This window comes from Vitis riparia, chromosome 13, assembly GCF_004353265.1.
Source record: "Vitis riparia cultivar Riparia Gloire de Montpellier isolate 1030 chromosome 13, EGFV_Vit.rip_1.0, whole genome shotgun sequence".
NCBI lineage: Eukaryota > Viridiplantae > Streptophyta > Magnoliopsida > Vitales > Vitaceae > Vitis > Vitis riparia.
Genome location: NC_048443.1, coordinates 5,570,110 through 5,585,199, shown reverse-complemented (window position 1 = coordinate 5,585,199; position 15,090 = coordinate 5,570,110). Strand labels below are relative to the sequence as shown.

Below are 15,090 nucleotides of genomic sequence, written 5' to 3'. Positions count from 1 at the left end.
TAGTGGTTGTAGTAAAGGAAAAAGCCGTCGTAGAGGACATAGGTTGAGCAACTGACTCTTCATCTTCCCCAAACCCCGTTTCTCTTCTTACTCACTAGATCATATTAGATCATAATCAGATTCAAACCCTCGGTTGGCAATTATAATTTCGGGTTGGGGCGGGGCGAGTAACTACAAACCCATACCCGCCCCGAACCCAATTCGGGTTTCACAAACTATCCCATACCCGTCTCATACCCGATTAATTTATCCCATACCCGTCCCAATAGGGGCGAGTGATCCGATTGACCCGTGAAATTGTCATTCCTACGTAAGATTGCTTCATCTCAATCTTGTTCCATTTATTTATATATATTTTCATAAATTCCTAAAAAATAATAATAAATTAAATGAGTGGGGCAAGGTATGGTGAGTTACGTGAGTATAGAAAATTTTTATATTTGTCCTACCTTTTTTAAAATTTTCAACATTTTTTTATTTTCTTCTTTTTTAAAATTTTAAATTTTATTAAAAATAAATAGGATTTATAAATAAAAATATATTATAAATATTTATAATTTATTTTTTAAAAAAGTAATATTTTATTTATGTTTAAAAAGTAAAAAAATGAAAAAAAAAAAAAAGAAGCTAAAATAATTTTTGGTAGGGATAAAATAAAATCAAATTTAAACCCATCTTGAACCCATCCTGAGTTTTAAAAACTTACAAAATTCATCTATTTTTATCTAAAATATTTCCCATTAAAGGTAAAACAAAGTCATACTTGAACTTCCTCGAACTCATCTCGGGTTTTTAAAAACTTTTCAAATCTGTTGTAAACTTATTTATCTTAATCTCAAATATTTCCTATTAGTGGGTAAGATAAAATCATATGTGAATCCGTCCGAACCTTCCAAACCCATCGTGTAAACTCGTTTATCTTAATCTCAAACGCTTCCTATGGGGAAGGGACGGGACATGAAGGATACTGGTCGGAAGGAAACATGAAAAAGCTCATCCCATTTCCACCCTAGTTCAGACAAAGGTGTGACCCACTTCCTTGAAAACGTTGAAAGAGTTAAAGGAACTTTAAATCAAAATCAAATTTCGAGGAACTTTCAAAAAGGAGAAAGATTTCCCAGGACACAACTTTTGTAATTTTCACTTTTAAAATTGAAATGGCTCCAAAATAGTACCATTATTTTGTACCAAACTTGAAGGTAACAAAAGTGAAAACGTGTTCATTGGACTGTCCCCAATTTTCTACAAATTGAATCATCACCATGTCCTTCCCTTGTTTGTTTCTCACTATGTGTATTCGATTTTGTCGAATCCAAAAAGAGCTGTCGAGATCCTCTTTCCACACCCCAGATCTTGGCAGGCTTTTGTTTTTCAGATCTTATGTGTCAAACTTCAAATGAGGCTGCTGCAATTAATAATTATTAATTAAATGAATTAAGTCATTCTTAATCTTTATTAAGAGGAATTTACTTTTCTAGTCTTGGAAATTGGCTCAAGCTTCAGTTAGTAAAAAGAATTTATTCAAAAATAAAAAAATAAAAATTCATACTTCAAAAGTTTATATAACTTCGGAGATAATTAATTTAAAACTTGTTATTATATTTTACTTTTAAGTATTAAGATTGTTTAGTAAAATTAACTTAAAATTTATTCTAAATCATCAAATTAACATATTTATTCTTATAAATTTCAACTAGTACTTGTCTTTATTAATTTTAACTCATATTTATTTTTATTAATTTTAAACAATAAATTTATTTGTAAAACATATATATTTAAAATATTGTTAACACTTAAAATAGTAATAAAATATTTATTATAAAAAATGAGTCATGGATGTTAAATCATAATTTTAAAATATATTCTTACTAGCTTGGACAAATAAGGTAAAAAAGATTTGAGATTAATAATAAGTTAAATATTTTGATTTAATACTTAAAGTAATTTTTAATTTTAAGTCGTAATATTAAGTTATTTTAATAAATATGTTTAGTCTACTTAATGACTTAAATTAATTAATTATTGAGTATTTGTTAAAATTTATTAATTAATACTTAATAACTTAAGTTAATTTTAAATTAAATTGTTCTTAAGTTATTAACTTAAACTTCTTACTTATTTTTTATTTTAAGTATTAAAGTTATTTAGTAAAATTAACTTAAAATTTATTTTAAGTTATTAAATTGACATATTTATCCCATTAATTGTAATTGATGTCTATTATTAAAAAATTAATTAAGATTTATTCTCATTAATCTTAAGTAATAAATTTATTTATTAAACATTCATATTAAAAATATTGTAGATTTATAAAATAATATTAAAATATTTATTTGAAAAAATGAGTCATGGCTTTAGAGTTATGGTTGTTAAATATATTTTTATTAGACGATGACAAATAAAAAAAAAAGATTAAAAATAAATTAAATATTTTAACATGAGACTTAAAATCATTGTTAACTTTAAGTTATTTTACCTAACTTGCTTAATCTACTAAATTATTTAAGTTGAATTATTAATTCATTTTAAGTCATTAAATTAATTTACTAAATACCTTCTAAGTCGTATTAAGTTATTAAGATGATTTACCAAACACTTACTTATTAGAATATCTTATACTTTCCCATTAAGTAACTTGATACCTAAAGATTCACGAGAGGCTACTCAAGAATGAGTAAATTCCAAAACCAAAAACTTGTTGCATTATTGACTACAAGAGATGAATATACATGGTAACTCAATGACATGTTAAGCAATTTGGTTTCTAAGGACACTTACTGAGTCAAAGATTCTATCAAAGATTAGTGTGATAATAAGTCAACCATTACATTGATAAATAATTTAATATTTTGTAATACAAGTAAACATATAAGCATCTAAGTATAATTAAATTAGGAAACTTGTGAATGATGATGATATCAACCTAACTTTTGTAGATAAAAAAATCGAGTTGCACATATTTTTAGAAATGGACTAGAAGTTCATTGTATGAGGAATTGAAAATGACATTTGCTATATTTGACTTTAAAGCTTTGCTTGAAGGAAACTATTGAAAATATTAATCATAACTTAAAGTCAAATCAGAATATTTTAGGGATTTGAGGAGTAGGATGAATTGATATTTGTTTAGATTTCTTATCATTTTTAGAAGTTTTACTTTAATTATGAATTGAAGTCAAATGTGATTAGTTTATTATAAATATAAATTTATTATTACATTAATTAATGTAGAATGAAAAGTGACCTTTTTAAAATAAAATTATTGATTGTCCAACGATGTGGTTTCAACTTTCAACACAAGATAGAATGCCGATCATCCAATTTTGTTAGCATCCAATTGTTCTCCAATGGGTCAATTTAACAATATAAAATATCACAATATTTCATTTCGCTTTAGGAAGTCTCTTCAGTCGTGTGATTTAAGAACGGTTTTATGTTTTTAAAAACAAAAAAGTATTTTAAAAAGTGTTAAATTTTTAGAAGTTGATAACATTATTTGACCATTGTTATTTATTTCCTATTTTTAAAAACAAAGTAAAATAGAAAATCATTTTAAGAGAACAAGTAAAAGTTATTTATCTTAGATTTTTAAAAATAAAATTGAACACGATATCTTTCTTGTTCCCTCTCCACAACCCAATATTGATACAAAAAAATATCCAAATATGATTTTCTTTTGAATTATACATGTTTTTCAAAATTTCCATTACCTTTTCCAAAATTTTTCACTAAACAAATAAATTTCAAATCAAATTGTATTTAATACATAAAATTTATTAATTTTTAAAAATAATTTAAAATTCAAAAATCAATTTAATTAGTACTAGAAAATCATGAAACTTAATAAGATTAAATTTTGTATATTAAAATTCATTTTGAATGATTTGACTAATTTTTTTCCAACATAATCATATTTTTACACATTTTTTTTACTGGTAAATAAATTCCAAATTAAGTAAGAGTTAATGTGTTGGATTTATTAATGAATATATTAATTTGTTAAAATAACTTGAAACTCAAATAGTTACTCAATTAATACAAGAAATTTATGATAAAAAATTGGTTTTAGAATAACTCTATTATTTACATAAAAAAAATTTCCAAATTTTTTATTAAATAAATGAACTTCAAATTAACAGAGACTTAATGCTTAAGATATATTTATGGGTATAGTAATTTTTAAAATTAATTTGAAACTCAAATAATGAACTAATTAGTATCGAAAATTTATAAATAAAAATTGGTTGATAACGATTCTATTATTTCTTTGCTACATATTCTTATATTTTTATTAATTTTCTTACTAAAAAAATGAATTTCAAATTAAACAACACTTTGTATTAATAAATTTAATAATCTAAAAATAAAAATATATCTAATTACTATAAAAAATAATATAACAAAATTGATATATTATAAGTCATGATTTTACTGTTTTTTTTATACACACTACTATATTTTTTTAATTTTCTCATTATACAAATAAATTATAATATAAGTGAGACATAATCAATAATTTAAATTCTTTAAAAGATTCTCTAATTTTTAAGAATAATTTGAAATTAAAAATTGATTTAATTAATTAATATTATAACAAAACATGACTGAATGAACCCTAAATATTTGTAAGTTAATAATTTAAAACAAATTATTTGGATAGTCATCGAGGAGGTAACATAGATATTAGAAAGAATACTATTAGATGTATTTTTTTTTATCTCGGAAGAAAGACGTTCCCAAGATCCAAGTAGAAGCAAAAAAATTGTTGCATTATTGACTACAAGAGATGAATATACTTAGCGGTAACTCAATGACATGTTGATCAGGTTTCTTGATGCTTAATGGGTTGAATTAAAGAAAAAGATTCCATCAAAGATTTTGTGCAATAATAAGTCAACCATTGCATCGATAAAGATCTCAATATATATTTCATAGTAGAATCAAACCTATAAGCATAAACTATAGTTATATAAGGGGACTTGTGAATGATGATGATATCACCCTTGAGTTTTGTAGTTAAAAAAATTAAGTTGCATGTATTTTTAAAAATTGACTAAAAGTTTATATGTATGAGGAATTAAAAATGACATTTGGTATATTTGACTTTAAAGCTTGGCTTGAAGGAAACTATTGAAAGTAAATCCTAACTTAAAGTCAAATTAGAAGATTTTAGGGATTTGAGAAGTAGGATGAATTGTTATTTGTTTAGATTTTCTATGATTTTAGAAGTTCTACTTTACTTTAATTATGAATTGAATTCAAATGTGATTAGTTTATTATAAATATAAATTTATTATTGCATTAATTAATGTAGAATGAAAATGGACTTCTTTTAAATAAAATTATTATTGATTGTCAAACTATCTGATTTTAACACAAGAAGAAATTTTGATCATCCAATTTTGTCATCATCTAATTGTTCTTGATTATTGGAACTTGCAACTAAAAGTCTGTTTAGTCACATGATTTAAGAGCAATTTTATATTTATAAAAACAAAAAGTTTATACCATTATTTGACCATTATTTTGTATTTCCCCTTTTTAAAAAGAAACTGAAACAAGAGAATAATTTTTAGAGAATAAGTAAAAGTGATTTTTATTGAATTTTTAAAAATAAAATTAAATATGACAGCTTTCTTTTTCTTTTTCCATGACCTAATATCAATACTGAAAATATTTGAATATGCTTTTCTTTTGAATTACCCTTGTTTTTTTAGAATTCCTATTAACTTTTTAAATTCAAATTATATTTGATCCATAAAATTTATTAATTTTTAAAAGTAATTTAAAATTCAAGAATCAATTTAGTTATTATTAGAAAGTCATAAACTCAACAATATTAGAAAGTCATATATTAAAATTCATTTTAAATAACTTGACAAGTTTCTTCTTTGCATATAATCATACTTTTATAAAAATTTTCATTAGGTTAATAAGTTCCAAATTAAAAAAAATTCAATGCATTTGATTTATTAATGAGTATAATAGTTTTTAAAAATAACTTGGAACTCAAACAATCACCCAATTAACATAAGAAATTTATGAACAAAAATTGATTCTAAAATAATTCTATTATTTCTTTTCTACATATTACCGTATTTTTTTCATTAGAAAATAAACTTCAAATTAAATAAGACTTAATGTTTTGAATTTATTAATAAGTATAGTAATTTTTAGAAATAATTTGAAAATCAAATATGACTTAAATAATACCAAAAATTTATGGGTAAATATTAGTTTACAATTACTTTATTATTTTTCTAAATTTTCTCACTAAAAAAAAAAAGTAAACTTCAAACCAAACGAGACTTTCTATTAATTTATTAATGAGTTTAATAATTTTTAAAAATAATTTAAAACTAAAAAAATATATCTAATAACTACAAAATAATAATAATAATATAACAAAACCAATATATTATGAGTCATAACTTTACTATTTCTCGTATATATGCAATTATATATATTTTTAAATTTTCTCATTATATAATAAATTATAAATTAGGTGGAACATAATTAATATTTTAAATTCTTCAAAGAATCTTTTTATTTTTAAAAATAATTTGAAATTTTAAAAATTGATACAATTAATTAATATTATATAAATTAAATTTACAATGTTTTTACAAAATCAAAATAAAAAATTATTTTTGAAAATAATTATCTAAACAACTTTTTTATTTTTTGGCAAAATATTTTTAAAAATAGCTTACCAAATGCCCTTATTTTTATAAAATAACACAAAAAAAAAAAAAAAATACTTTTTGGTGTTAAATTTTAAAAAACAAGTATAAGAATATATGACAGGTGGACCCTAAATATTGGTAACTTAATAATTAAAACAAATTTTCAAACACTTAAATATTATTTAGTGGATATTATCACCATCCATACAATAATATAATTTTCAGTCAATTCAATTTGAATTTGTATTTTCTCCATCATAATTATCATGAAGAAACATCTATAATAATTAATATCAATAACTTATTTTTTAAAATAAGATCATATCTAAAATTAAGATAATTATATAGTAAATTAGTAAGGTCAACTAAGCTTTATTTATTTATTTATTTTTGATAATCAAAGAATCTTTCATGGCAAGTCCTTATGACTCTCTATTTCTTTATTGAGACCCATACCTGCCTAGTCCTTGCAACGATTTGCACTAGTTTAAGGTAAACTAAGCTTGGAACCACTTTGGAACAACCTATATTTATATATAAATTTTAGGAAATTAGATGTCCTTCACCAGCGAGGCATAGAAAAGATTCAAAGAACACAGCACAAATCAAGAGACATTGACCTGTCCAAATGATTGCCTTTATTTTTATGCCCTTGTGTTCTTGTTTTTTACATTTATTTATTTTTTCTTTCAGAGTCGATGGATATTTTCTTGGGAAATTTGAAGGAATTGGAAAATTTGAAATTCTTGAGAAACAAGGCATAAAAAAAAAAAAAAACACTATGTGATCTGTATATTGCTTAAGCATTAATGAGGATTCAATCTTGAATCAACTCAAATCATTGTAGACAAAATTTAGCTTATAATTACATGGACTGAATAGAAGATTTTAAGTCAAATTTTGCTAATAGCTTATAACCTATTAGCACAATCCTTCTTCAAAGCATTGGAGGATCAAATTTTCTTCTCAAGTTCTTCAAAGCTCTGCAAAATCTTCAACTTTCTGTTTCTTCAATGTCTTTTCCCCGATCTTCAGAGCCTTGTACTGATCTCCAGACGACTTCTGGTTGTTCTTTCAGAAGTGTAATGACAATCTTCCGAGACTCCATTGTTGTCTCTCAATGAAGCTTCAAAGGCTGTTCATGTCTTCAATTAGCATTCCTGTGAAAATTCTAAGATCCAAACTTCCAACGTTTATGTGAGAATTCATAATTCAACTCTCCAAAAATGTCTTCAATCGAGATGAACTTATTCAAATCCTCCATCAGCATATGGGTGAGGCTCTCTTCAATTGTCTTTCTTTTTCTAATATTTCTCTTGGGTTTTTCTTCTTCTTCCTCAGCTTTTCTTCTCAGTAAATGGGGTCTAAGCTTGCTCACATCTGATAATTGGACCGGCTTCAGGAAGAAATCTTCTGCTCCTTCTTCCAGACATCTGATCAATTCCCATTAACCAATCCCAGGTTAGAAACTGAATCAACAAATTTTCATTTCTTTTGGATGAGAAGAATTCAATTCCAAAATCTTCAATATTTTCCTCACCTGTTAATCCTTGAGGGGATATTCTCAGAGGACATGATCACAACTGGTATGTCTTTCAGAGATGAAGATTCCTGCAGAATCATATTCATTTGATTTTTAGTTTTAGCTTCAAAAATGGTTCTGAGTTTTCATCAGGAGAATGAAGATACCTTGATCTTTCTGAGGAGATCATAGCCAGTCATTCCAGGCATGGAATAATCTGTGATAATTAAATTTACTTCCATTTCCTGCCATATAACAAAAGGAAAAAGGAAAATTAAACATCTATCAAAAAAACCCAGAAAAGAAAAGGAATGAGTGGAAGAAAATCAGTGAGAAAATCATACTTGGGGATGATGATTCCTCTGCTCTTCCTCTTGCAAACCCAGAAATTCCAGAGCCTTACTCCCAGAATCCACAGCAGTAACTGTCCAAAAAACCCCACAAAAATCAACAATCAAAACCCCAAAATAAAAATCAAAAGAAAGAGGAGAGATTAATCAATCTCTTAGCAACATACCTTGAAAAGAAGAGGTTTTGAGGAGCTTTTCAATCAATTTTCTATCTATGAGGTTGTCATCAACAGCAAGAACATGGAACTGTGCCTCTATTGCCATATCCATTCCACTGTTGCACCAGAAAAGCCAAGAAAAAGGAGTATGATTTTATGAAGACGAAGAAGAGAGAAAGAGAGGTGAATACACAAGGCCAGAAGATATTGTTCTGGAGTTTATGGTATATGTAAGCCCATCTGGCTCAAATGAAAGTTTGGGAAGCAGGATCCGACAAATATGATTTCACAATCTTGAGGATCTTCTAGGTTGATTGTCCACAACAGGCAACCAAGTTTCTGTATTATTTTAATACATGTTTGGAAAAAAAAAAGATACATACTTTGCAATAGTTATGTGATTGACCTTTGGCTTATTGTTTGGGCTACTATTAGGTGTCGAGAGCCCTCTTGACTCAAGTTGAAGGGTACAAATTATTTTTGAAAATAGGGCTTAGGGCACTTGGAAAGGGTTCTCATTGCCATGATTGTCCAGCTCTGGCATCCCATCATATTTGGTGGGGTTTGTCTAAAAAAAAACAAACAAAATCTCATTTTGCATGTAGTGGGAATCGCCCAAAGCTACTCACAAAAAGAAAGAGAAAAGAAAAGAAAAGAAAAAAAACTTTAAACTATTCTAAAGATTGTCTAACATTTCACATTTCACATTCCACATTTCACTTTTGTAATGCCCACCCATTACTGAAGATTCTCTCTTTATGGAGGGCATTCACTGTTTTTTTTTCTCCATAATCTGTTACCCATTTTTAACGAGTCTATCTACTTAGAAGGAAGTGAGTATTGAGATCTTAAATGCACATTTTTCTTATGATATTGGTTCGAGTTTGACACTGTGTTTCACTTTGACTAGGTTTTGAGTTTGAAGCTCACTTAAATTTGAAATATTTCTCATAAGATATTAAAGTTTAGAGTGATTTTAATAGTATTTTTACTCGAATTGTTTAAAGTTACTTTAATAGTGTTTTATTCAAATTATTTTTAATAAAAGTGTTTTAATTAGAAATATTTTTAGGAGAATTACCTATCAAATATTTCTTTAAAAAACATTATAAGTAATTTTTAACATTATAAGTGATTTTTCAAAATTTTAAAAGTGTTTATTAAATTTTATTGAACACCTAATTTTTTTTTTTCAAAAACCCTTTTTAAACTAAAAGCGTTTTTTACAATTACTATCAAACGAACTCGTAATGTATTATTAATGGTTTGTGATTATAATTTTTTTTTTCCTTTGATACTAACAATAGGAATTTTTTAGTATAAAAAACATGAATATCTTTGTGCAATTAAAATTTTGTAACATTAGATAAAAATGTAAGTGAAATGAAGCAAATAATGAGTTTTTTTTATTTATAGTTTCTATTCAAAGGGCATATTTTTGTTCTAATTATGTAATATTCTAATATAACTTATTTCCTTGGATCTTAATGGTTATAATTCAATTCAAGCATTGATCCTAGCGTTTGAGTGCTTCTAAGCATATGTTCCTATGATCTTACCATTGTTTAAATACCTTCCGTTTGAGATTCTTTTTATATAAAAATCAAGTCCTTAAAATCCAAAGTTATCTTTATGATGAAAGATCCTTTTCAAAATTTCTCTTAGTAAGAGGGTATTTAGTAAAACCTAATACTTATTACTTATTATTTAATGATTTAAGTTGATTTTAAGTTAAATTATATTTCAATTGTTAATTTAAAATTATTACTTGATTATTACTTTAAGTATTAAGGTTGTTTGGTAAAATTAACTTAAAAATATATTTTAAATCATCAAATTGACATATTTATCCTCATAAATTATAATTAAGATAAAAGAGGTTGAGTATCAGTGAAGATAGTGGAGTAGTAAAAGAGATTGTGAAGGTTATTAAAGCATACGAGGGTAAAAAGGTAAAATAAAGATATGGATTTAAGAATAAGTTAATTAATTTTACTCATTACTTAAAGTTATTTTTTACTTTAAGTCATACAATTAAACTATTTTACCAAACATATTTAATTTACTTAATAACTTAAATTAAGTTATTAAGTTGGTTTATCAAACAATTATTAAGTTTTTTAGGAGGTTTATATATATATATATATATATATATATTTAAACACTTATGTTTAAGAATTGGAATCTCTTTGATAATGATTATATGAAGCGCTTTTAACATTTTTAATACTTGAAAATATTTGTCTTTCAAATATTAGAAAAATTAAAAATATTTCCTAAAATTACTATCAAAGACATTTTTAGAATTACGAGGATGTATATAATTGTTTGAAATAGTCATTTCTCTGTCATAAAATTCATAAACCTATAAATCTTTTAAAAATATATCATGGAAGTTCCTTTAGTGGAGAGGCAATGAGGTGCATCCATTTAACAATCCATTATCTATTTTATTGCTAATCATGATCTATTATAAAAGTTTCACTACAACTAAGCGAAAAAGAGAGAGAGAGAGAAAAAAAGGACACATTGAAAAATTACAAATTCTTAACCTCCACATGTTTATTTATTTATTATATTTTTTTCAAACATATTAAAGTTTGTGTGTAGTTTTATTATTTTCTTTGGATCTAATTCCCAATTTTGTTGATATCATATACAATATGATGAATTCATTATACAAACAATAAAAAGTTTGGATGTAATTAGTAGCCTAAACATTTTTCATATATAAATAAAGATGCCTAAAAGTTAAGGGCCCAATGTGGTTTTTAATTAAATTTATTTGAAAAAAAATTCAGTGTAGAAAACAACTTAATTAAGGAAGGGGACATGAAAATCACTTATTGAGATCAAATAGAAAATAGAATAGAAAGAAATTTTAATAAAATTTATTATTAAAAGGATTTAATATTAAAAATATTTTGTTGTTGAATGAGTCTCGATTGTACCATCATCTAATAGGTGTGTAATAGGACGGATACCTGAAAAGACTTGTCCTATTTCCATCCCTAATCCCTAGATATATAATTAATAAAAAAATGAATTTAATTATTTTTTTTATTTTTTTTATTTTTTGACATATGTAAAATAAAAATTATTTATTATTAAAATAAATTAAAAAATTTATAATATTTATTTTATGAATAATTTATATTTATTTTTTATTCAATTAAAATTTTAATAAATTTAAATAAATTCTAAAAAAAATGAAAAAAAAATTAAATGGGATATATAAAAGAGAGCCGGGTTCGGTCTGGGACATAAATTTTAAATCCAGGCCGGAGCCCTCCTGGGCCAATTGGCCGGAGCTCATCTCGGAAGGCCCATTTACATGCCTATGCCCAATGTCAACGTTAGGGATTCAAAGCCTTTGATCACGAACATGAAGGTTCTGTGATATGCCAAATATGCACCACTTGGACGGTTGCATGAAGGTTTTCCCTTGGAGAGATTCAATGTTGTCCAGATGTTGCATTCTCTCCATAGGCACTTACTTTCATTCCTTCCTTTATCACCCCTTTTGTCAATATAACACCAACCCTCTTCCCTGATCTCTTCCTCTTTCACTCTGCTCTAATTCCTTGCTCGTTCGTATCCTTTATCACCCATTCTCTTATCAGTTCCTCTCTCTCTTTCTAAGCACTCTTTAGAAAGCCTTTCTCCCACGAAGGCACCAAGGCTAAAATAATCTTCCAATGGCTACAGATGTGTCTCGCTGGAAAGAAATGCTGGACAATTCAATGTCCGGCAACTTCTTGAGTGAAAATTTGATCGATATCCATTTACGGTTACCCGTCAAGTCTATTGTTCGATTTAGGTGTGTTTGCAAATCATGGTGCACTCTATTCGATGATCCCGATTTCATTAGTATGCATCTCAGGCAGGCCTCTGCAAGCAGTAATGGTCGTCTGCTCTTTAAACATCTGTCCAGCTCTGAGCAAGAAATTTACTCCTTACGAAGCAACATAGCTTTTGCGGAAGTGCGCAGACTGGAAGTACCCGTTCCAAGCAAGACAGATTATTACCAAATAGTGGGATCCAGCAATGGGTTGATTTGTCTGACGGAATCTAACTTCAAGGGTTCATATCTCAGCCTGAACACATTTCTCTGGAACCCAGCTATTCGAGAATTTGAAACCCTGCCAAAATATCATATCAACAATTTCACAAGTCCGCTCATGGTGGTGGGTCTGGGGTTTGCATTTCACCCAGTGATCAACGACTACAAAGTGGTAAGAATAGTGTATTTTATGAGAAATAAAACATCCGAAGCTGATCTCTACTCGCTAAGGACAGGGTCGTGGAGGAAAGTGGATGCCAATATCTGCTGCTACATCCACAGTAACGTGTCACGGACATTTATCAATGGAGCTTTACATTGGTTGGCAGGTAAGAAAAATGAGATGGACAATACTGATAATTTGATCCTATCGTTTGACATGGCTAGGGATGTTTTCAAGGAGATGATGCTGCCGGACTTCGGCTATGACGAGCTGATCCGCAAATGTCTTGCAGACTACAAGGGTTCCCTTTCTGTCTTGTTTTATGACGCCTATCACAGCAATGAAAATTGTGACGTGTGGGTAATGGAGGAGTACGGTGTTGCCAAGTCTTGGACTAAACACTTTACCATCCGCCATGAGATTGAAATTATTATACCATTCGAGTTCTTCGATAACGGGGAGGCTATACTCCAGAAGAAGAAGAGTGGAGGATTTATTTCATGGGACCCGGATGGGATCAGGTTCAGGGATCTTGGAGTTTCAGGGCCTGCTCGTCTGGTTGAATACATGGAGAGCCTGGTTTCACCTAGGGGAGGGAATGGATCAGCCGGGCAGCTTCTTTTCTATAGTACTTCAGCTTCCACCACCCCTGGTTCTACTAAGGAGATTGACGTCGGGGTTAAAGAAGGTGAGGTGGAGGGAGAAGATGAAGCGAGTAGAAGATCCAGCAAAGGCAGTGTTTGATAGAAGTATAGTTATGTTATTTTGCCTTACAACTCAAGGCGGTATGTTTTTCTTTCTTTTGTTTCCTTTTCTTTTTGTTGGCGGAAATATGGTATGTTATCTTAAGGTTGTAGTAAATTTCAAAATCTAGTTTCTGTATTTGTTGCAGCTATGCGTATTACCACCTTAATTAACCCAGAGAAAGAAAGGATGGAATGATACAGGCTATTTGGTTTCTTGGATGGGAAAATGATTTAATAGTATTGTGCTTGTGTGACATCTTGATGATTTTGATCTTAAATGGAGAAAGAAGCTCTTTTGATATGTGATTGTTGATACCGAAATTATATACATGTTACTTAGGTACTCTTGGAGGATGCTACTCAACCCGATACCACGATGAGAAGAGTGGAACCCTCTCAGTACCAACTATCAAGAGGTGTCTCTCTACGCTCTGTACTTCTTTATGCCATCACCCGACTATTGGTAAGGCCATGATGACAGGACCACGTTCCCCATTTGGCATTTAGCTAGAAAAGCCTGCGAACATGGACATCCTAAAGTTCACGCGCAATATCCTTGTATATAAGATGGATATGCCTATTGTAACAATCCAAGGAAAAACCCCAAGAATATTAAAAAAGATTGCTTTTGGTGATAATATTATATATGATGATTAAAGAATTAGGTTTTCTTTGACGATTGTTACTCATAATAGTTTTATATTCTCTAGAATAAAAAAAATTAAGAAAATATGTTTGATAATAAAAAACTGTTTTATGTTTTTTTTTGTTCTTAAGAACAAAAGATAAGGTATTTTTAGATAACATATTTAAATTGTTTTTACTTGTTTTTTAAGAGTTATTTAAAAAAATAATTATAAAACATGTAGAATGATTAAAAATTAAGCATAAAACATAAAAAATATTTTTAATACATATTTAAAAATATTAAAAACATGTAAAAAATATTTCAAGTTTTTAAACAGGCTTTTATTTTATAAAACATTAAAGAATAATTTTTAAAAACAATTATTAAACAAACCCTTAAATATAGGGATTATCTTATTTCTAACCCTATTACATAAATATTTCTTTGAATTACTAAGACTTCATACATACTTGATGTAATGAGAGCGCTGTAAGATTCTATATATAAAATATGTAATATGTTTCCACTTACATGAAATTCAATTTTTTTCTTCTTCTATTTTTTGAGTCGAAAAATGATATAAAAGGCTACTGTTAGCTCCTTGACTTGGATGAAACGATGCGAAGGGCCTCATAGATGGGCACCCTAGCCTATGGGGGGCTGAGGGCTTCCGTTGATTGTCCTCACACAGCCACGAAACGACACCATTTCTGATTCTCCATGTCTCCTCCTTTGGCCTTCAGGCATAACTCCACAACTGACTAAGATAACAAT

The 15,090-nt window shown here is 27.6% G+C and overlaps 2 protein-coding genes across 2 annotated transcripts; one reads left to right on the top strand and one right to left on the bottom strand.

Annotated features, from left to right (window-relative positions):
* Nucleotides 1-7,470: 7,470 nt before the first annotated feature.
* Nucleotides 7,471-8,992, bottom strand: LOC117928834 (two-component response regulator ORR9-like). Its single transcript, XM_034848874.1, has 5 exons — nt 8,726-8,992; nt 8,553-8,632; nt 8,376-8,453; nt 8,227-8,297; nt 7,471-8,119 (listed from the first exon to the last, which is right to left on the bottom strand). Exons 1-5 carry the CDS (start codon nt 8,826-8,828, stop codon nt 7,858-7,860), a joined length of 594 nt encoding a protein of 197 aa, XP_034704765.1. The 5' UTR covers nt 8,829-8,992; the 3' UTR covers nt 7,471-7,857.
* A 3,220-nt stretch (nt 8,993-12,212) lies between these two features.
* LOC117929255 (F-box/kelch-repeat protein At3g23880-like) lies at nt 12,213-13,833 on the top strand. Its single transcript, XM_034849527.1, has one exon. It carries the CDS (start codon nt 12,415-12,417, stop codon nt 13,684-13,686), a length of 1,272 nt encoding a protein of 423 aa, XP_034705418.1. The 5' UTR covers nt 12,213-12,414; the 3' UTR covers nt 13,687-13,833.
* The last annotated feature ends 1,257 nt before the right edge of the window (nt 13,834-15,090 follow it).

Excerpts from the sequence above, each read along its gene's own strand:
- LOC117929255 (XM_034849527.1), top strand. The coding sequence starts at position 12,415 with ATGGCTACAGATGTGTCTCGCTGGAAAGAAATGCTGGACAATTCAATG.
- LOC117928834 (XM_034848874.1), bottom strand. The coding sequence starts at position 8,828 with ATGGATATGGCAATAGAGGCACAGTTCCATGTTCTTGCTGTTGATGAC. Across the intron at positions 8,633-8,725 it reads CAAAACCTCTTCTTTTCAAG|TTACTGCTGTGGATTCTGGG; the intron begins GTATGTTGCTAA and ends TTTTTTGGACAG. Across the intron at positions 8,454-8,552 it reads AGAGGAATCATCATCCCCAA|GAAATGGAAGTAAATTTAAT; the intron begins GTATGATTTTCT and ends GTTATATGGCAG.